The sequence below is a fragment of the Cyrtonyx montezumae genome, unplaced genomic scaffold, assembly GCF_038088225.1.
Source record: "Cyrtonyx montezumae isolate F1298 unplaced genomic scaffold, pur_monq_1.0 scaffold_11, whole genome shotgun sequence".
In the NCBI taxonomy this organism is placed as follows: domain Eukaryota; kingdom Metazoa; phylum Chordata; class Aves; order Galliformes; family Odontophoridae; genus Cyrtonyx; species Cyrtonyx montezumae.
Genome location: NW_027071837.1, coordinates 2704050 through 2726686, shown reverse-complemented (window position 1 = coordinate 2726686; position 22637 = coordinate 2704050). Strand labels below are relative to the sequence as shown.

Genomic DNA, 22637 nt, shown 5'->3' with positions numbered 1-22637 from the left:
TGAGTCAGTAACTAGAAGCTGGCCTTTAAAATCAGCTTCCCGTTCTTCATTATGTAGATAAGCACCTAGAATATATTGGTGTTTAGTCTAGGAAATGAGTCACTGCAGTGTATTTTGTTGAAATTCTTATTGGAAATAGAAAAGTTTAGACATTGATTATATTCGTATGATTATTGGTTATGGACCACGTAGATGTTAAACAACGAGATCTGCTGTGGTAGTATTTCTGTGGAGGAACAAAAAAATACAACAGCTAGAAAGACAGAAGTATTTTTTAATATGCTGTATAACAATTCTCATAGCAGTTTGCCTCTGTTTAATTTCATTTAAGGTGTTCAGCTAATTTATTCATTATCTTTTTGCCTAGGATGTTAGCTGCAATGAACTTCAGGTTCTTCCCCAGCAAATAGGAAAACTGCAGTCACTTAGGGAATTAAACATAAGAAGAAATAATCTCCATATGTTGCCAGATGGTAAGCTGCTCATTGCCATTTCTTTAGAGTAGCTAAATTAGGTGAAGTGTTAATTAGATATCTTATTCTTTTTTTTTTTTTCCCCAATACAGAACTAGGAGACCTTCCTTTGGTAAAGCTGGATTTTTCTTGTAATAAAATTACAGAAATTCCAATTTGTTACAGAAAGTTACGTCACTTACAAGTAATAGTTTTGGATAACAATCCAATGCAGATACCACCAGCACAGGTTAGTATGAAAAAGTTCTGCTTTAGTAATTTACATTAAAGAGGAAGCTCTCCTAAATTTAATACCAGTTAGGTTTTCATTTTTTAGCTGTATTTCTGCTGGCAGGAGCTGTGAGTGCAAACTCATCAATGTAGGAAGAATTTGTTGGCGTGTGTCTTCTAAAGGCATGCTATGTAATTGAGAACTATTTTTTGTTTCCAGATATGCTTAAAGGGTAAAGTACATATATTTAAATTCCTCAGCATTCAGGCTTGCCTCAGAATAGATAAAAAACCAGATTCATTGGATCTTCCATCGCTGGGTAAACGAATCCCCTCCCAGCCACTCACAGACAGGTGAGTAATGGGTTGTTGTTTTGCTTGATGATTTTTATGTATTTAGCATTTGCTGTGAAGTAATCTTTGGGTGGAGGAAAGAATGTATAATGCTTATTCTTGCAGTTCAATTGCTCTAATTTCAGTGGTTTGTCTATTTTAGAAGAATTGACTTTAAGTTCATATTACTGGAGTCTTAGTTGGCTCTGAGTGGCTATGAAAAGTCTCCATTGTATTAAGTAAAGATTGGTAGATGAATGTATAGGAAATGTATTTGAAAGAATGTTTTTGTTTTTAGAAAAGTAAGACTACAGTTTCTTTCATGCATTTTCTCTTCTTAATTTTAAGTAGCATAGAGGACTTCTATCCCAATAAAAACCATGGACCAGACTCTGGCATTGGAAGTGATAATGGAGATAAAAGATTGTCCACAACAGAAGTATGTATTTCTCCCTGGTGAATTTCTGTAACTTGTTTTGTAGAATTTTCTTATATTTTGTATAGTTTGATAAATGCTTAACAAAGTTGCACTTCTCATCCTTTGAACTAACCTGTACAAATATTCAAACTATTGGACTGACAATATCAGTCAGTGCTCCCTACACTATTTCTCTACTAAAACTTAAAAAAAACAAAAACAACAAAAAAAAAAAAAAAAAAAACACCAAAAACCAAACCAACCAACCAACCAAACAAAAAAACCCTGTCCTAGGAGCTGTTTTTCATGAAGTGTGTTCTATTAAACTTGTGGTTTATTAGCAAATCATCTTATAATGTGATTTATATGCAAATTCTGTATTCGATGCGACTCTTTGCAGCCATCTGATGATGATACAATCAGCCTTCACTCCCAGGTATCAGAATCAACAAGGGAACAGACATTGAGGAATGACAATCATGTGATGGGGAATAAACTCGATCCACAAAAAGGTAATATCTGTTGTGCACCTGTCATCTTGGGTAGAAGAACTGTTTTTTCTGAGGTAATCTGATTTAGGAAAATGGCATAAATTGATATGAGGGTATATTGGAATTTTCTCTTTATCAATTCAGAAAAGAAGAATTGTAATCACAAATAAGAGAAAGGAAGATGGATTAACGAGATGTTCTTTAATTGTATTATCTGTAATTTTTCTCTAGTACTTCTGACTGTGAATTCTCTCTCAAAATCTGATTAAGAGAACTGTTAATACTGTCTTTTCTGTTCCTAATCAATCTTCACTAGACCAGGAGGTGTATGATTACATTGATCCTAATGCAGAGGAGGGAGCTGTTCCTGAGCAGGGAGATGTACAGGTTGGACCATTGCTGTCTTATATAAAGGTAGCATAGCTTGATTTAAAGTCTAATTCAACAGACTTTTGTGTGTGTATTAAATTGAAGTCTAATTTGTTTTCCATCCCAAATAAGGAACGAGGAAAACACCCTGAGAAATCCCACAAGATAGAGCATAATGAGGACTGGGGAGATGAAAAAAAGTGAGTGTCTACGGTCTCTTTTGATGAGGGCTTTTGCTTTTCAACTCTTTGCATATAGAAGAGAAATCCATTGAATGCAGAGTTCCCCTTGGGCAAAAACAAACAAACAAAAAAACCAACAGTGAAGAGCTGCTTCTTGCCCAGTAATGTAGGTGTTTCTGTATCTTGCTGTGCTGAAGTCAGGCAAGTCAGTAATGCTTAATTTTTCAGACTTCAGAAAGATCAGCTGCTGGCTGAAGAAGATGATGAAATCAAGGAAGTGACAGACTTGAGGAAAATAGCTGCTCAGCTGCTGCAGCAAGAACAAAAGCACAGGTATTAACAGTGTTAGTTAACTGTGTTACAATTAGTGTATTCTTCAGCCTGCCTTGCACCTAAAAGTTCTTCATTCTGAGAACAGTTTTGTCTACTTGAACAGCTGCAGCAATAGGCTATTCCATGTTTCTTTATCACTCCTTTTAAGACAGCAATTTTGTGTAGTCTCATGTGGGGAGGGAGACATGATACAGAGAGTGTCTTGATTTTTATGGTTTACATGGTAATTTATCTTTCGCGGACCCAAGATAGGAAGGCAGTGCTCATATAATTACACTATTATCTGCATTTATCATGTTGATGTATATCTTTTATGATGGCTGTTAATACTGTATGTGTATCTTGTTAGCTTTAGTCATTTGAAATACCAAGCCACTCCTCTTCTAGTGTGCTACAAGTTAAATTTTGTCACACGTTCTTCTGTCTTACTGCAGTGATCTTGTTGAATGTTTTACGTTGCTCTTAAATTGTATATATATATGATCTTAGTAATTAAATTTTACTTCTTAGTTTGGGCTTTATATTTAAAGCTTGCTTAAGTATCTTTAGATATATGGGGTAAATCTCTAATATAGAGATGGTACTTATTTGCAATTAGTAAAGTGTAGTTTAGGGCTGATTTTGAATTCATGACTTGAGGATTCGTAGCTTCTTGCCATAAACTGCAGTAAGAATAATATTCTGAAATTGAATTGAGATAGTTTTGAATTTGTGGAGAGCATTGTACGGCCTGAGTAAGCAAAATGCTCAAAGTGAGCACCATGAGATAATTCCTTACTAATTGCATTCCTGTTTGTTTAGCGTGTTTGCTTTTAATATTACGCAGTGTTTCTTTTCTTTTTGCTTGCTGTGCTAATGACTTCCCTGTCCTATCCCATCAACCTGTTCTGCTTCCTTCTTCCGTCTTTGGCTTTGATGTACATGAAATATGAATACAGACGAAGGCCATTAAGCTATAGAACTTCATTCAGTGAAAAACTCTTCCAGAGGACGAGGGCGGCAGGACGTGCATCAAGGTATATAGTGTTTGGAGAGCATCAGATTGTCGAAGACAAAATGTGGAGAACTGAAATGTTTCTGGCCATTTTTGGAAGCAAAGCAGAAAATAGTGGTTGGCTAATTTAGCCTAAGATATTTTGCTAGCAAAAACAGATTGCAGTGTATTGTTATTTGAGTTGAAGCACTGTTTCAGGAGCATATTTAATTAGGCAGCTGTACATAGCATGTTTAAATAACTCCCAACTAGGAGCCTGTTTTTCTGTCCCTATCACATGCTGTATCTCCTTCTTCTCTTTTGTTTTTGAATCTGTAACAGCTCTAGTATGAAACCTCAGAGAAAAGGTTTTTCTCTTTAGAAACCTCTTGAGTTTAGTGATTGTTTTCATATTAACATGACTGATGAGAATTTGTTTTGCATTTGTCAGCCATGAGGGGAGTAACATACAAGTACACAGAACTCACAGGAAGCTCGAATTCTGGGACTGGACTGTGTAGGTTATGCTCAGACACGTATGTGATGAACTGAATGCTTTCAGATTTAGTGTCCTTAACTGTAACTTACTCTGGATGCTTTCTGCTGATGCTGGTTGATGCATCCTGTGCTCAGAATATTTTTTGATGAGGCTTATTTTTTTACTGGACTTCTTTAAATTCTGGAGAGTACCCTTGAAGTTGTTTCTGAAGAGAAAATACAGGGAGCACGTGCTGCAGAGTGGGAATTGTCCTGTTGTTTTACAGGCTTAACTTGTCAATCCTATTAAACTGAATTTCACACGCTCAGATTTGAACTGAAAGAGTGATGGCTGAGCTCAAAGTTACTACAGTAATCAGAGGTCTGATTGGAAATTAGCTGTCTTTTGAAGTTCCTTGTTTTGCTGCCATGTGTAATGATAACAAAATATAAAAAGAAGGTCCCTGCAGAATAGTTGGTTTTCTTGTAGTTTTTTCTTGTCCTTAATAAATTCTGCGTATAATTTGATATAAACTTACTTTGATGTCAGTCCTCTCCTGCGTTTGGTAAATTCAGTGTCGACCCATAATGTCAATACCTCCAAGAATTCATTAATCATTCCAGTTATTTTCAATGTGATGCTTAACCAGAAATGTTATGATTGGTGTGGTATTTTAACATTTTAAGCATACATATCTCATTCCTGTGTGTTCCCAATTTAAAAATAATAATCAGAATCTATATCTTAAGTCTAGGACTTTTTTTATTGTTTAGAGCTGAGGGAAATGGCATATCTTTTGTTTCTTTGGCTTTGCTTAGTTCTTAGCTTGCATTTCTCTACTTAGTCTCCTGTTTCCACCTCTCCTTTTCTTGCATTTCCTTTGCGTTTGCAGTCTTACTCAGCTGCCCTCCTTCCTTCTCCTGCTGACTGATCTGTAGTGCTCAGCCTGTCGTTTTGTCTGCTTTAGTTTGACCATTATGTCCCTTCTAAATTTAGCAAACAGTGGGGCCTTTTTGTGTGGAGAGTGGAGTAACTTCATGCAGCTGCAAGATCAGTTCATTTGGTACATATCTAAAGAGAAAAGAGGGAACTTTATTTTGGTTTGGATTGTGATCGATTTTAGTTCCTTAAAAGTCAGAGCAGAAATAATTTACAAGCTGAAAACTGTTGTGGATTTGAGTGGAAGCAAGATGGGCCTTGGATTTCATATCTGTGGTTACACACGGACACACTCCAACTTTATGGGAAATCCTGCCTTATTGGTCAAGCTTTAATTTATAGGAGAAGTTATACTGTGTAAGTAATATGTAGTTAATTTTTTTTCTTAGAACATACAACTATTGAATATCATGCTTTTATTTTTAATAGGCTTCTTAATCATTCCACCTCAGTAAGCACGAGGAACAGGCCAAAGCAGCCAGTGGAGTCTGAAAAATGGTATTAATCTACTTTATCATAACTTTCAATATTTCATGAAATTCTAATAGTTGTTTTGTCAGTACTGCCATCTTTTGACCAAGTGTGTTAACTCAGGATGAAACAATGGAAAACAGATGTGTATGCAAGGTACACGAATGTTATAGGCTAATTGTTGTCTTGTGCTGATGTAGAGGAACTCCAGTCACTCTCTGTGTAGGGATCATATAAAGAGAATAGAAGCACTGACATATCCATACAGAATTCACATGTACAGATGATGTAGTAGCTGTAGACACATAACATATTAACAGCAGAACTGAATTATTTATTGTAGCAGTTCCTGCACTTCTCAGCTGTATCGCTCAACAGCCTGACAGATGTGATTGAGACATTTCCTATGCCAACAGCTTTAAAAAAGCAGATTAATTGGTTTGAGGCAAACGTGTGGAACAAGGAGTAGGAAACAGCAGAACCTAGGAAGTGAATTTTTGTGTCTTGTTACTTTGGGAGTAGTTTTTTTTTCATCTTTGCACACTGTGCTGAGCCCTTGTGTTAAATCCCCAGCTGTAGTCCTTTGGTATATTGCACAGCTTCTAAGCCTGTGTTCTCCTTCAGCTGTCAGAATGTGAACAAAATGGTTGTTGGTAAGCTGATAGAACTGAATTTCACAGAAAGGTTTAGAAAGAAAATTAAGTGACACCAAATCTAAACTCTTCCGTTTTCCCAAGAACTTGAATAAGCTCAGACACCATCCTTGGTCTAGAGTGAAGAAATGTGGGATGGTTGTTTTGAGAAACAAAATAATGGAAGGTGCATTAGTAACTTGTTCTTTAAATACCCAAAAATGCAGTAAGGAAATTCCATAATGCCTCTCCTTTTAATTTTTAGTGTCTCAACAGATGAAGTGAACTCTCCAGTGTCTCCATACAGCTGGCAGGTAAGTATCCAAATGCAAAAGGTTTATTTGCTTCATGCTTGAGTCATTTTGTTTCTTGCAGATAATGTGTTAATTTGGTTGACTGCACACATAGTGTACATGTAATTGTGGAAAATGGAAAACTTTTTGTCAACTTTGAGATAGTTTGACTCAAGTTGTGTAATGCAAGGCTTTTTAGGGGGAGTGGTAATAGCTGTGTGATCTTGAGACTAGTGAGATGTAAGTTTAATTGTTCTTTGAATTTATTTGCATAAAAAATAAGATTGTGGCAAATCAGCAAAAATTTCTAAATAATTTGAATTACATTCTTCTTCCAGTCCAGGTACCTCCTCCAGTCTTGCATGGCACAATAAAATGTGTGAAGCTGTGAAGGGTACTTGATCATTTTGGAGCTGAATCCATCATTTACTTACAATTGCTAAATGGCCCAATATTTTAATATGAGTGAATCTTTGAAAATGTAGTGTTCTGTCTCAGCCTCTTTATGAGTTGCTCCCTTCACATTGTCCATTGGTTTCCACAGAATAAGCATACATATTTATTCTTATTTAAAGACTGAATTTCCTTTAACAGCCTCTATCAAAGTATTCTTTTATGTAACGTTCTCAGGAGACTTTTATAATGCTTTGTAGAGTCTGTAACCTTCTAGGTGAGAGCAGTACACGAATTCTTATTCTATTCATTCTCTTCCTGTGCAGTGTATGTTCATACTGATAAATGAGATGTGCTGGTGGCTAACCACACTTCTGACTGGCTTTTCAAACCTGTATACGGTAGCATTAGATGGCTTCCTAACATACCTGTGAAAATCAAGCTAGTGCAGAAAAGTATGTTGTTTTCATAAGAATGATTTCATAGTTACTTTTTCTTGTCTGAAGTGTATTTTAGAATTTGAAATGATTTTGTTTTAAAGAGGGTGATTTCTACTAGAATTGTCTTTGACACTTCCATGCCATAAAGCTACATCATGGGAGGCCAACTGTAGTTTACAATAATTTGTGGTGATGAATGCAAGGTATATTTTGCCCTCTTCATAGATGTGTTTCTGAACTTTCCTAGTCACTGGAAAACCAGAAGGATTCAGTGGACGATCAGCGTTGGCCAGAAACACAGCCAGTGATTTGGCAGAATGAAGAAAGGAGGAGAAGTAAACAGATCAGAAAAGAGTATTTCAAGGTAATTATGTGGTGATGGTAATTACTTGCATTTTTTTTTCTTTTATCTTGAGTTGCTTGGACTTCTTCTCCATTGCTTTGCAAGCAATACTAGGTTAGTAGGGACCTTTATGACCATCTAGTTCCAAGTACCCTGCTGTAGGAAGGGGCATCTCCCACAAAACAGATTGCTCAAAGCCCCATCCCCTCCATTTGGATCCAGTTTGAAGGATTTTATTTTCAGTCTTAGGAAAATGTACTATGTTTTCCTGTGGCATGTTCTCACTGCATGTTTTCTGTGTACTGATTTTGCTATTGCAGTGAGTATCATTGGTCACCAGATGTCAGTGTCTGCTCATTGTAGGATGGATGAGCAGTAACAGCACTATCAGATAAAAATTTGCTTTTATGGGTAGTAGAAGAATAGGATAGTTCTGGCCAGTGCTAGGTTGAGTTAAAATTTAATTAATAACAGTTATGAAGTCAGTTTCTTGGATCTATGCCATCAAATATTTAAAAAAAAAAAGATAGGAAATTTTAAAGAAATTAAGTTATGGGGGGGGGGGAAGTAAAGTATGCTTTATAACCCAGATACTTTCTTTTAATTAAAGAAGCTAATATTTTTTTTTCCCTCTGGGGAATTTAGAGAATTGTATCCTAACTTGAATTCCAGTTACCCCTTTCTGAGGTTTGCATCCTTTAATTAATTTCACCCTGCAGTCTTTCAGGAGAAGGAGGAGAAAATTCTAAGACAGAATCCTGCCATTTAACTTGTTAAACTATCCATGCTTAATAAGCATCTGTACAGAAGGTTTGCATCAGTTGTTTCTTATCACTTCAAAAGGTGAATTTAAATGCTAATAGTTCTGAGCTCTGTGGTGGAAGCAGATACCTGAAATTATGTTTCATGCACCTATTGGTATGCCAATAATTTACCAAAGTAAATCAAGCTTGTATCAGCAACAAAAGTACTCTCACACTTTATTCTCATCAGTTTCATTTAAAAAAAACAAGGCAATAAGTAAATGAAGTGAACCCTTTCATCCATGACAAATAGTGGAGGGAATCAACCAAACAACAGTGAGCACTGTGGCTGTTCTGAGGACCAAATCAAAGTACAATTTATGGTGTCCATATTTTCATGGCAAAAAAAAACCAACAAACAAACATTGAATAATATCTGTAATGCCAACATTGAGTATCTTGAGATTACATGCCAAGTTACTGCAGAGTGTGTTATTAAACCATGAACTATTTACTTGGCTCAGCATCCAAAAGTATTTATAGAGCATCTTTATTATATAATCTATACGATTTTATTGCTGCAATTGTGCAGTGCAGCTAAGGATGCCTGTGAGAATCAGAACTCCTTTTCTTGTAGCCTGTCTTTGAAGCCTGGTCAGTATTTCAAATCTTTATTGTACTAAATATTATTGCTACAAGAACCTTTACCATCTAAGACAATTTTATGAAGCAAAGTACATTTTTGCTGGAATAGTTTATCGTTGGGTTGTATCTCCATCTAAGCAGAAATTCTGCTTAGCATACCCACAAGGGAAAAGAATTACTATGTGCTAGCTGTGGTGTGGATACGTATGGGGGAAAAGCCTGAATGCAGAATTGGCTGAAGGCCTGCATAAAAAGAAGTCAACTGTGGTTGTCTACAGGGCACAGAAAATTAAGCTTTGGCATGTAAACTCCCAAAGTAATATATTTACTTGCAAATACACAGCAAATATTTCCCTTCAAGAAGCAAAATATCCAGACATAAATGTGTCTAACACATTTGTATGCAACCCCAGAACTATATGCACTGTGTATGTAGGTTCTTTTGTTTTTAAACAAAGCCTTTCAATAATTCTTGAGAAGGCATCTTCTTCTTGGAAGAAGGCTAGCATCTTAAATGTTTTATTTAGACACAAAACTTCACATAACAGAATTACGTGAAGTTGCATATTTGTGAATGACTTGAAATTGTTCTAAACAGTTTCCTCTTCTTCAGTTCTTCTAACTATAACTTATAGGCAGCCTTAAAAATCAGATCCCCAAGGGGAGATCCTGGAACTGGATTCTTCCATTTCCAGAGTTAGACTCTTAACCTTTCATGTTTTGTATTGCATCATAAAAACAGTGCAGCCTAATGCACTTCAAGCTTAGAGTTTTGTAAAGGCTGAGCTTTCTAATCCTACCTGTGTGTTCCTGTTTATTTGTATGTTTCCTCTGCAGACAATGAAATGCATTTAGGATGGAAAAATAAATGTATACTTTTGCAAGTTTCTTGGTTTGATCCTTCCATTTTCATCGCACTCCTCAGATAATTAAGAAGTGGGGGCAGGAACAATGAGCAAAGTTTCACAGACCTCTTGTAAAAGAGCAGTGGTCTTAAGTAGGTAAAAGTATGTGATCAGGCTTTGCAGTTGTAAATGAAATCTTTTTTTCTTGGTTGTCAGATTAATCTGTCCAAGTGGAATGAATCTTAAGGTTGCTTCTACAGTGTGTTTTTGTATCTTAACTCTCGTGGGTTACATATTTTTTTTTCCCTAACAAAAAATTTCTCAAGGGTAACAGTTATTGAGGTCTTTCTACTTGAATCAGATGTCATGTGTTGTCAGAGTTCACATTATAAAAGTATTTTGGAAAAGGGTCTGATCTCTCACTGACATAAAGTAGATCTTGAGTAGCAGAGGAACTAGATATTCCTGTTTTCTTTTTTTCCCCTTTTGATTCTCTAACATGTTCTTTTTCTCAGTAGCTTCAGAAGTAATAAGCTTCTGAATGATGTCAGGCTATGTGGTTTAACTGAGAACCATACTTGTGTTTTAATGTTGATTGTGTATGTGTTTTGCAGTATAAATCTTCCAGAAAGAGTTCAAGTGGCAATGAAAATGATGAGGTAAGGAATGAGAATTGGGTAAAATACGTAAGAAATTTGTTTTATTTGGTTTTTATAAGCACCAGTGAGTCACGTTCATGGAACAGCATGACACTGGCTAGAGTTGATGCAGGCAAACTCTGCATTCCCAAGGCCATAGCAGGAATACAGTGAAGTAAATATTACACTCCTATTTGAGAAAAACAGCCATCAAAATTGTGCACTGTGGAAAAGATATTATTAAAGTCACGTTCTACATAAGTTTTCTTAAGAGTGTTTCTTGTGTTACGTATCTTTAAATTCAGTTTCTACCAATTTGTGCCATGCTTGACAAATGTTGTGTGTCTCGTGTACTGTGTATTTCATTATTTCATGTTCTCTTGTTAGGACATAACTTTCATTTTATAATTTCATCTCTTTGGTTTCTTTTTAGCAAGACAGTGATAATACTAATGTGTCCCCACAGTCTCCTGTATCGTCTGAGGTACAAGTTTGTGGCTTTGTTTTTCATTCAACAAACATTTCTTTGTGCACATCGTGTTACCAGGTTTTCCATGCAGACATGAAACTGGAATTAGGAGTATTTCTTTGTAAGTGAAAGGTCAAAAGTTGAAACTGGAGACACAACTTGTTTTTACCGTTGCAACTTTGTGATCTTTCCTAGATTATTTTGTTTTCTAATTGATTAATACGTAGAAGGATGCATTACCTTGTCTCCATTGTTTTCCAAATGAAAGTGGCTAATGAAGATAATACATCGTATTTGATTAATGTAGTTTTCCCTTATGCACTAGCTGTTCAGATAACTTCAAGTAAAACTTGTGGTTCAGTTTTCAGTGCATTGCAGGGAACCCAGAGGTACTGACACTGCTGAAGTAGTTTCATTCTTACAATTTTCTGTCATCTGTATGACACAGCCTTGCAGGTTCATTCGTCGGTTGTGTTGCTGTTTAACAAGTGTCTGTGTAGTCTCACTGTACTTGCATTCATCTCCTCAGCTGTAAATATACCATACCAAAGATAATGCTGAAATGAAGGCTGAGGGAGTGCAATGAGTAGGACATCTCCCAGACACGCGTTGAACTAAGAGTTTTTAATGTGTGTATCAGATCACTGAGTGCTCTCTTTTATATTGTGATATGGGGGGGTGGGGAGGGAGATCATCATAATTGAAAGTAAACATTTATTTAAAAATTCAGTTGGGAAGATATTTCTGTTAGCTTGCATCTGCCTTCAGATTCAGTGAACAGAATGGTTTGCTGTTGTTGGAAATGTTGGGAATAGATATTAATCTTAAAATAGATTTTAGTTTATCTGGTGCTGATTTTTTCCCTTGGTAAGATGAGCTCCGTTTTTCTTTATAGTGTCCACTTCTAAGAAGTGTTTTACTTCTAAGCAGAAGAGCTTATTCTTGTCTAAACAAATAAATAATTCAAACACTATTTTGATGGGAACAAAAGTTAATTATTGTAACGAACAGAAGAAAACAGACTTTCTCCCTTTTGACAGGATTATGAGAGGGCTGATAGTAACACTCATGGTCCCTTTGGTCTCAAACCAAGGTCAGGTAAGCTACCTCAGTGGAACAGATCTTTATTCCTTAGGCTGGAGCAGACAATAAGGACAGCAGATGTATGAATTGGAATGATTATGAAGGGAGGACACAGAACATGGTTTCACTCAGTGTACTTACCACAAGCATAGTTCTGGAAAAGACATGGTTTGCCAAAGCAGCTGTCAAATAATCGAAACTTCCCAGAGCTGCACAGTCACTTTTTTTTAACTTGACTGATCTATTTTCTGCATGTTTAGTCATGGTCAAAGAGCAGGGAGACAGCGTGCAGTTGTTCCTGGGATATGATGAGGCAACAGGGTTTCAAGAGAAGTTGTTTTTTATTTGTCCCATGAAAAGATGTATGGAGCAGAGTTTTGCCAGGAGCTGCACAGCTTGATGCTTTTGTACTCTGGCTCTTCCAAAACTCTGCACCCAGTTGCATCAGACTTGATTATCTGAAGGCTTTCACTTTTCTGAAATCCAGGGTTTCAGAATAACCACAAACACTCTGCTATTGCAGTACTGGTTTTTTTAAGGTCCATGAGCGTATTGTGTGTCAACAATGTAAAATATAATTTGGCAAAGCTGCTCTGCAATCTCATTTCCAGTTAACATACATTGTTTGGAGAGAACAATCTTGGTGCATTTGTTGTAAAGATAACCTGAATTTTTCTGTTTAATTTAATTCAGTCTTCGTGGTAGTGAAATTTGACTACTTAAATGTTAACCTGAGAGCCCTCAGTAGCAGTGTGTCTGGCTGAGTTCACAAGTGGAACCTTTATGGTCTTAGAGTCATCATTTGTAAGCAGCTGCTTGGAAGTGTTGTGCCAAAGATTGGCTACTTGCATATATAAGGGCATGACTGGCTTTTTTTCTGGAGTTATCTATGTCCTAGGCTGTAGGAAGCTGTGATTTCATAGAAGTTAGGCTTGTTAGTTCTCATTTGCCCATATTCTATAAACTACAATGGTCATTAGTCTTTCTGAACACGATTAATGAAGTAAATTGCAGTCAAAGTATTTAACAGACAAGCTTTTTAAAGAAGTGCTCCAAACTTTTGGATAAGAGCTTTGTTCTTTTCTTTATCCTCCATGAAAATATTTTCAAAGCTAGCCTGCAAGACAAGCTTGCAGAATTACAAATAGAATCATATACCTTAGGTATTTGAATGCCAAAGTCAGTTCTGTGGCCACATTTTGAAGTAACACACTCAAATAAGATGATTTGGATGTTTCATTTGAAAACTAAGTCTCATGGGCAGCATCTGTTACTTCAGGATGCTGATACATCTCTTTTCTGTAAAGCTCTGCAGCATGTTTTTCCCTGCTGCTGTCCTTGATGGTAGATTTTTATTGCTATTTTGAAGTTTTGAATTCCAAAGACTAACTTGGGGTAATGTTCAATAGCTTTCAGCCGAGCAGCTCGCCAGGACTACGGAGCTATGGATCCTGGATTTACAATGAGGAGGAAAATGGAGCACTTAAGGGAAGAAAGGGAACAAATAAGACAACTTCGCAACGTATGTACTGTTCTTTACTGTGTGGGTTCAGTGTGTTTAGTTTGCTTTGTGCTACAGTTGAAAGCTTTGGTCTTCTACTCTATGTGATTTCAGCCTACAAATTCTGCAGTGTCAGCTGTAGAGATATTTAGCCTAACATTTCTACCTTTAAATTCTGTGCTTTCCTGTTACGAGCAGTGGGATTCAGCATATGATTTTGAGCTGTGTGTTTTAGAAGTTGCTGGCTGAATGTTGGTGTCAATCTATGTGGCTGTGTCATTAAAAGAAGCAAAGGGAATATGATCTTGATGTAAAGGAAAGAATAATTGTACTCAGTAAATGCCCTTTTAAAACTGTATGCTTTCAAATACCTTGTATTTAAAATAAATAATTAGCTGGTGTTGAAAAAAATTTACTTATGGCCTCCTCAACAGAATCTAGAATCGAGGTTGAAAGTGATCTTGCCAGATGATATTGGGGCAGCACTGATGGATGGAGTAGTTCTTTGCCATTTAGCCAATCACATAAGGCCACGCTCTGTTGCCAGCATTCACGTACCATCACCAGCAGTGGTAAGTCATTTATCTCACTGTTTTTTAATTATTTTTGCATCATAACTGAAGATGCATTTTTGAATTTGAGTGCAAAGATATCACGTATAATATTTATTGTATTAATTGGCTACATTCCTCCCTTCAGTTGCTTTCAAGAAGCATTAAACAAGGCTCAGAAGTTGAAGAGCTATTTTCATGTACTGAGACTTTATATAATTTGTGTTATAACTTATTTTCCAGTTGTTACAGAATTTGCATCGGATATAAATAGTACTTCACAAATAGGTGACTAAAATCTATTATGCTCTCTTTACAGCCTAAACTCAGCATGGCAAAGTGCCGAAGAAATGTTGAAAACTTTCTGGATGCTTGTAAAAAATTGGGTGTTCCACAGGTACAGTAATTGCCTTATTGACTAACATAATCACACCAACAATGTGTCAGTAAATCTGGCCTGCAGCAGGGTTTAACTTAGGGAGCAGTAGTGATTCTAACACCACCCAAGGGACTTAAAGATATGAAGATAAGGGAAGAGTCCCATTTCTGGCCTGTGGCATTAAATTGAGGATACTGTATTTCCAGTTAGCACCCAACAGCAGGAATAATACTGAGGACTCTGATCTGTTAACATTCCCAAGAGGTCCCGAGGGGACAATTAATAATTTTCCACATGCAAATTGCATGCAAAAGTTAAAGCCAAGGATGTTTTCTATGCAGATGTCTGTGTGTGCAGCTTCAGGGAGAATGGTTTTTTTTAATCTTTTACCCAACTTGGAAGAAGTGAATTAAGCTTAATACATATACTGCTTTATTTTTACAGGAGAGACTTTGCTTGCCTCATCACATACTAGAGGAAAGAGGTCTGGTGAAAGTTGGCCTCACAGTTCAGGCTCTGCTTGAATTGCCTACGTTGAAAGTGTCTCAGCTTTCCTCCATGTAATGCTATTTCTTGGAAGCTCTGGAGCAGTTCAGCTTCCTACATAGGATTCCTACATGGGAACGTCCAAGCCATCAAAAACTAATGTCTGTCCAGATGCTGTAGAGAGCCTTACTTTGGAATTATACATGAAAACCTTGGAGTCAGCTGATGTTAAAATACTATAATGATTTGTTTTCTGTTCTAATTGGATACACAAAGATTTTGGTAGCATCAGGTTCTCTTTCCATTTAAAAGTCAAAATTTTAAGTTAAAAATTACCATTTAGCATCTCACAGTGTTACAGTTAAATGCTGGATTTCTTTTTCTACATTGGAAATGGTTTTTGAGTGAATTCAGAAGTACAAAACCTGACCCTGTTTGCTTGAATTAAGGCCAGATATCCTATTGAAAGGTAAAACAATAATGTAGTGATGGTATGATGGTAAACCTGCAATCCACTTCCACTCCCTTAGAAACCTTAATATTAGTGTTCTTTCTTTTTTTCTTTTGCACTCCTGATTGTAACTTAAGCACTTCTGACATTGCCAGTATTTAGTCCGAGTGTATGGTGATGCAAAGCAGTATACAATGGGAAAAAGGACACAGTTTTTTCTTTTCCAGTCTTCTCAGTTGGTGCCAAATATTTTTTTTTCAGTTGTACTGTAGATTGTTTACATGTGAAGTGCCTGTGTAATTGATAACTCTTAATAGTCTTAAACATTTTTGAGATTTCTTTGTTGAAAAATAGATAAAATGGGAATTTTTAAATATTTTAATAGTTTTTTGTAAAATCAATAAGTGAAGATTTAACTAATACTTCACACTTTTGATGTTGGGTGTTTTAAGTTTGTTGCACAGTTGATTATGTTGTTGTCTAATAATTAGAAAATACTGTAAATACACTTTATTTATGATATTTAATTTGATAATACCTAATCATTTTTTGTTTGTTTTAATGTATTGCTGGAGAAACAAAGTTGTCTACTTTTCTTTGCTTGGGGCAAACAAATACACGTGGTGAGTACAATGTGAGGACTAGTGATGTATACAGAGTAACTTAGGACATTTTGATAAAACTGCCAAAATCTCAGGTTTATACTGTGACTTTCGGGACTTTAATACCACTCCTGACTTCACGTTACATTTTTACCACAGGTGTACCCATAATTTAGTTGAGGAATATCAGTGTTTATCTTCGTCACGATCACAGAATTTATTGTGTAGTTTGCATAAGAGTGTGGCATAACACACAGATCAGTTTGTGCATATGTCACTGTGCTGAGACATTAGACTTTTCTGGGTGAATGTGGAAAAGCAGAATTCCCACTGTGCTAGGTGGTTTGTTTGTTTCTGTCTTCTGAGTTTATCTGTCTTGCACAGATTCTCAGTATTCTGAGAGTATTCTGGAAACTGTGCCCAGAATACACATTTCCAAAAAGGTGGCAAATAATCTGGTAATTCTAGCAGCAATTTGAATTAGTTTGTCAAATAGGTTGTTGATTTAAAGAAAGAAAAGTTTGTCACAGGTATTCTATTTTAGGCTAAGTTAATTTCAGTGCTTCAACTGAGGGATGCGTTTGACGTGTGTGTGTAACAGGGTTTGATTCTGTCCTTTCCTTGAAGGTTTCACAGCTCATTGCAAAGCTGATGAAAAACTGAATTTCCAAAGCTCTGGATCTAAAATCTTAACTTCCTTAAACAGAATACGTAATGTAATCCATATTGCTTTGGCTTTTTGAAATGCAGTAGGTATTGTATCTCTAATTGCTTTTCTTATCATGCACATAATACCCATCTCAACAATTTAAATCTGTTCTTTACAAAAGGCAGTGTCTGTAATTCTGTGATATGAAGTCATGCTAAGGCTAAAATGAGAAGGTAATGTGTTTTGTTAAGCAGATTTCCTGTTGCTGAGTGCTGCAGTTGAAGAACACAGCCATCCAAAAGGAGTAACGTTGCCTTTCAGTTCCTTGCTGTGTAGCATCTGATGGCTGTAACAGTTCTGTTTCAGTTTGTTAGCCAAGGAATTGCTGACTGTGAATTGTCACTTGAAATTATGTGGCATAAACCAATCCACACTACCACTTAATTGTCACTTATGTATTTTTTCTTACTTTGAACGCTTCTTAATCCAAGTCTAATCTAAATGAATTTACCATATTGCAGTGTGAACAGCAAGAATTCCCATGATGTAAGGTGCCAGATACTTACCAGTTTTCTAAGATTAGCATGTTATCTCCCAGTAACATGATAACTGGATATGGAATTCTTGGCTTCATTTTGAATTGTACCTCTGAAATTGAAAACCACAGAAATAACCATTTAACTAGTCCAGAATTCTTCCCCACGAGCTTGCTGGGAACAGCCTTGCTTTGCATTTCTTTGGAAATTATTATGGCCTTCTTAATGCCTGTGGGGAAACATGCTCATACTTAGAGGATTTCCTTTTTAACATTGCAAACATTTAAGGCTTTCTAGTGTGTCCTTAGGAGCAATCTGGGAAGAGATCTGCTGTACCTGAATGAATCTTTTCTCATTTTCCTTTAGCCACCTTTCTAAATAATACTGTGGAGCGATGCAACAATTAATTGTTGCCTTCCTGAATTATAGGAGCATCTGCAAGAGATGCTAAGACTAGAAAAAACAAAGAACAGAGGCCTAATTCCTATCATAGTTGTTCTTTTTAACTTCTATTGTAAAGGAAAAATGAAAATGAACCTACATTAAGTTTTCCTAAAGAATTTTAAGAGTTAACTAGAGTCCGTCTGTTATTGCCAGCACAAAGTTACTGCAATAATGTGATATGCTCTGTAAGCTGGAGTGAATCAGCATGCTGACAGGGTTTCTGCCTGTCTGTATTTTTTTTTCCTATTTTCTCTGTTACTGGATGCAGCACACGAATGCTTTAAGCAATAATGTTCCAGATATTGTGAGGTCTTCAAGCAGTGACATTGAAATAATAGCTGTAAAGGATGGGGACTTGAGACATTGTATTTCAGAAATGCTTCACATCTAGTTTATAATGCTGCCAGGCTGCTGTGTTATTCAGGGGCTGCTGGGTGTCCAGAAACCTGTCTGTACACATCTATCTGACGGCTTTTCAAAACATACCAAAAAATAAGTTACTGTAAAATACAGAAGCACACATTTGGAACAATAAATGTGTGACAGGAATTGTGGGAGGTTCTGGATGAAGTCCTAGCTTCAGTGAAGTCAGTGCTTACTTTGCTCTTGGTTTCAGTAGAAGGTTTTATCTTTTTAGTTTATAGAGCACCTGAGGCAAAACATGAGTTTGTGTGACATGAGCAAAGCTACCGTGTCCATTTCTTGGCTAAAGCAGTGATCTCTGGTTAGCCAAAGGAAGCTGTTATATATTACTGATGTATCTATTTAATGCAAATCTTCTAATGTGCCATACAGTATTAGGTAGAAAAAATACTCTTAAGCACAGTACTATTGGAAGGTCTGTCACCTCAATAAGATTGCAGGTGAGGGCGACCATCCGTCACTTTGCTGCACTGAAAACTTTATTACAAATACTTCATTGCTTAGCAGTGGTCTTCTGAGTTTAATGGAAGTCTGGCCAAATTTAGAGAAAAAAAATGAAGACATCTATTTTCACTGAAGCCAGATTTGCACGTCTTCTCAGTATTGAAGAGAAAGATGATGGTTTGGCCTTATGGCCCCCGTGCAAATTATTTTAATTATTTATTTTTTAAATAAAGTAGTTCTTGTGTGTACTACAGCTGCAGTCTGTTCGTCTCCAAAGAGGTCGAGTGTGTTAAGTAATGTACCAAATGTTAGTCAAGCAGTAAGCAAGACTTTATTCAGTGATAACTCACACCTATATATATATAATATATTCAGTCTCAGGAGAGTGGATTTCAGCTGAACACAATGCAGGCGTGAGGTTTTTGGAGTCATTCTTGGCACTTTCTGCAGACAGGAGATGACTCTGTATTGGTAGATGGACCTTCTTGTTTTCCTCTCTGAATCAGTCTGACACACGTGTCTCTTTCAAGAGGGTACATCTGATTTAAACAGTGCCCTTTCCTTGGAAAAGTGGACTTGAAAACCCTACGCCTCCACAGCACACACAAAGCCAATGGAATATTTCCTGTTTACAGATGACCCTTTTGAATTAAAATAAAAATCTCCCCATCTTAACTGTTAAAGTAGAATGTGATTAAGTGGGAGCCCGTTTAATCTTGCCACTACAGGAGCTGTTCTACCTCCTGTGTTTTTTATGCCATAAACCGTTGCTTGGCTTTGTTGGCCTTTAAGTATTTCACATAGTACAGATCTGGCAGTTGTAGCTGCACACTGTCATTGCTCCTTTGCTGTTTTTGGCATTTCTGAGATAGCAAGCAGAGGGGATTGCCATAAGCAACACACTTTCTCTGGAAGGAAGAAGAGGTGATGTAAAAGTGACATCATCGGTCAATTATGGTTCAAATGCTTTGTAGCAGACTACACTTTCTAAGAAGAATTTTTTTTAATGGTGTTTTAGTCATGTAGAAGCATCTCTGATGTTCAGACAAACTCCCAAAAGCCTTTCCAGGATTTGTTTAGCAAACATTAAGAGGAGAAGAATGGCTTGAGCTGACAGCAACTTAAATTGTTCGGGGGTTTCCATTGCCTTCAGTGAGAGCAGAGTTTCCCTCAATAGCTACAGCATGAAGTCAGTCATTGAAGAGGAGTTCTTGGCACAAATGAGGACTTGCTTGCTTATTTCAGAACTGTGTGAAATGAGGAAAACTTGACTATTCCCCTCCCCATTCTAGTTATGAGGGCAGGTCATGAAGCAGCCAGTATTTGGCCGCAATGATTCTTGTTCATTTATTCTTGAATATGAAGGAATCGATGAAATCTTTCCAGAATTGCTGTTGGGGTTTGGTTGAGGGTTTGGTTATGCCCTTCCTGGCATGGGATCTCCCACTGGTCGATGTTGAAACCTTTTCTTCACATGAAAGATGTCACCTCGGCTGTGGTCACTGAACTGCAGCGTTGCAGTAATCACTGCTGCAACTGGGGGGGTGGATTTCCTTATTGCAAGGATTGGTGTCTCTTGCACCAGCAGGTAATGCAACGATGCTCCAGAGGGGGAGTGTGGAGGCATTGCAGAATGGTTGGTGGATTATGTTGGGAATAATGTGAATACTTCTTACTCTCGTGTGATGTGTAGAACCAGGAGAACGTGATTTGCTTTCAGTTATCGCTCCGTTGGTATTTGGTTAACTTGATTTTGTAATTTGTGATGATAAAACTTGGAAAACGTAACGGGATGATGTAAACGTGTGCAGGACATGACAGCAGCAGTTCTGAGGCACAGTTGGGGAGTGATCATTTAGAAATGGGCACCTCAGTTGTGTATATACTTCGCATCTCTTTGACAGCGCATTCTGATGAATTTCCTGTTCTTGTAAAGTGCGTTTTCCACACTTCTGAAGATTGTCTACCTGTACAATAGTGTATTCAGTGTTGTTTTTTTTCAGGACTTCCATTACCACTGGAGCTTCCAACATGTATATGTTTCTTTTGAAGAAATGTTCCTATTGTTTTTTTTTTTGTAAATAGCCTTTTTTTTTTTGTATTGCATGGATAAAAACCCACATTTCCAAAACCAGTGTACATAGCTCTGTGTATAAAATACAAACTGTTTCATAACCTTCGTGTAGGCAAGTTATTCCCTTGACTTCAGTCTTTGTGTTTGTGGTAAATAATGACAATTTGTATGTTCTTGCAAAGGTGTTTGTGTTGAGAGAGAACCTGCCCAACTGCATATCCAACAAAAGAAATGGGAACTCCCATTCCACGGAAATACATAGGATGTAGCTTACGTCTTCCGGTTAATCCACAGGGAAACGGGTGAGAATGTGTTAATTAGGAAGATTGCATCTTAATTCAGCATGGAAACTCCTACTGATGGAGGTGATCAGCTTCCCTCCCCCACCCTGGGATGGGTGGAGCGATAGCAGGGGTCACCTTTTGTCTCCTCTGTGGTCATTCAGTGCCGGATGCAGCACTGGGGAAGAAGCAGAACTGCTGGTTTTGCCAGTTGTAAAGTTCAGCTATGACAAAATATATTTTACCTGAATTTCTTTCTGTTCAAAGAACTGAACTGCTGCATTGTGTAGAGGTTTTTGAAGGCTTTCTGTGAGACTCATCACACAATGGTTGGGGTTGGAAGGGACCTCTAAGGTCATCTAGTTCCAACCCCACTGCTACAGCAGGGACACCTCCCTGCAGCCCAGGCTGCTCACGCACCCATCCTGGCCCTGAGTGCTGCTGGGGGAGGGCACCCGCAGCCTGGCTGGGCAACCTGTGCCAGTGTCTTTTCTGCTCCTGCACCACATGGCTCTTCTGTGGTTGGGACTCTTTGGAGCAGAAACTGAAAAGCAGCATTGCTGAAAGTGAGCACCTCTTAACACATACACGTGTCTCAGGTTGAAACCACAGACCGCATCAGTCCTTGGTCATCTGCATGAGAAAAGTCACTGCTCAGTAAGAGAAGTGTCAGATAATTTCCACCAGATGCACACAGAGAGATGGGGAATTTGTGAAGTTTTTGCAATAATATATATTATTTTTTACATTTGAGGTTAACTTTGTTCAAGGATCCAAAAATGACTATGTTCACAATTAGCCCAGCAGCTGTTGGGAACGTGGCTCGGACATGGACACGTTTGTCAAATAGGATTTTGTAAATGGGAGGGTTTGAATGTAGACACAACACGGCTGGGTTACACCACTCGTGCCTCGGTGTGCCTTCCCCTGCTGTTTGAGATCCGGTGAGCCATGGTTTGTAGAAGCAGTACTTTCTCCCCTCACTGGAGGAGTTCTTGGTTTCTGACAGACCTTGCTGGCTGCACGTTGCTTTTCCCATGTCACACGTGGCTTGCCCCACTTCTGTTTCCTAAAACAAAAATAGAACTGCTGTTCTGATGCTCTTAATTTTGCAGAGCTTTAAGACATCAGCTCCTCATCCTTACAACTCACAGGAGCATTCTGGTGCTGTCTTCAAAGGCATTAATTGGTGGGTACGACTAGTACACTGATGGCTGTTAGAAGCCCTTCCAAGAATGTTATCCAAAGTGTGATGATTAATGTTGTGCATGAAGCCAATTTGAAAAAAAAAAATAATGCGTTTTTAATTAGTCCTTATTGACAAAGGAAGTCTTGTACTAATAATATTGTAATTATCTAGCCCAAGAGTAGCTCGTGATACAGTCTGTTTATTCAGAATCCTTTTGTGGTTTATTTGAGCAAGATCTGCTCATCTCTTACAGTAAATATTAATTTATGTCACTAAGAATTTGACATTCCAGATAGGTATGAATTCATAAGTGGAGGAGACGTTGTTCTTTTTGGCCTTCTGCTTTTGATCTCCAGAATCTCTTGTTCTCTTGCAAATCTGGCAGCAAGCACTGTGCTTCGTGGTGTGGACTCCCAAGTGCGTGAGTGTCTGA

General features: G+C 37.4%; 1 protein-coding gene across 2 annotated transcripts in view; it reads left to right on the top strand.

Moving 5' to 3' along the window:
* The window catches only part of LRCH2 (leucine rich repeats and calponin homology domain containing 2), a 33173-nt gene extending 15283 nt beyond the window's left edge, over window positions 1-17890 (top strand). Inside the window, exons 4-21 of one of the 2 annotated variants that reach the window (XM_065729381.1) lie at window positions 368-473; window positions 566-702; window positions 904-1037; window positions 1368-1455; window positions 1835-1946; window positions 2242-2339; window positions 2427-2494; window positions 2705-2809; window positions 5629-5697; window positions 6568-6616; window positions 7676-7792; window positions 10619-10663; window positions 11076-11126; window positions 12152-12209; window positions 13604-13716; window positions 14130-14267; window positions 14566-14643; window positions 15070-17890. In XM_065729381.1, coding sequence (XP_065585453.1) covers window positions 368-473; window positions 566-702; window positions 904-1037; window positions 1368-1455; window positions 1835-1946; window positions 2242-2339; window positions 2427-2494; window positions 2705-2809; window positions 5629-5697; window positions 6568-6616; window positions 7676-7792; window positions 10619-10663; window positions 11076-11126; window positions 12152-12209; window positions 13604-13716; window positions 14130-14267; window positions 14566-14643; window positions 15070-15189 — 1686 coding nt within the window. In that variant the 3' untranslated portion in view covers window positions 15190-17890. Of the gene's footprint in view, window positions 1-367; window positions 474-565; window positions 703-903; window positions 1038-1364; window positions 1456-1834; window positions 1947-2241; window positions 2340-2426; window positions 2495-2704; window positions 2810-5628; window positions 5698-6567; window positions 6617-7675; window positions 7793-10618; window positions 10664-11075; window positions 11127-12151; window positions 12210-13603; window positions 13717-14129; window positions 14268-14565; window positions 14644-15069 lie in introns of both variants that reach the window. The other variant, XM_065729380.1, reaches the window with a different exon arrangement.
* The last annotated feature ends 4747 nt before the right edge of the window (window positions 17891-22637 follow it).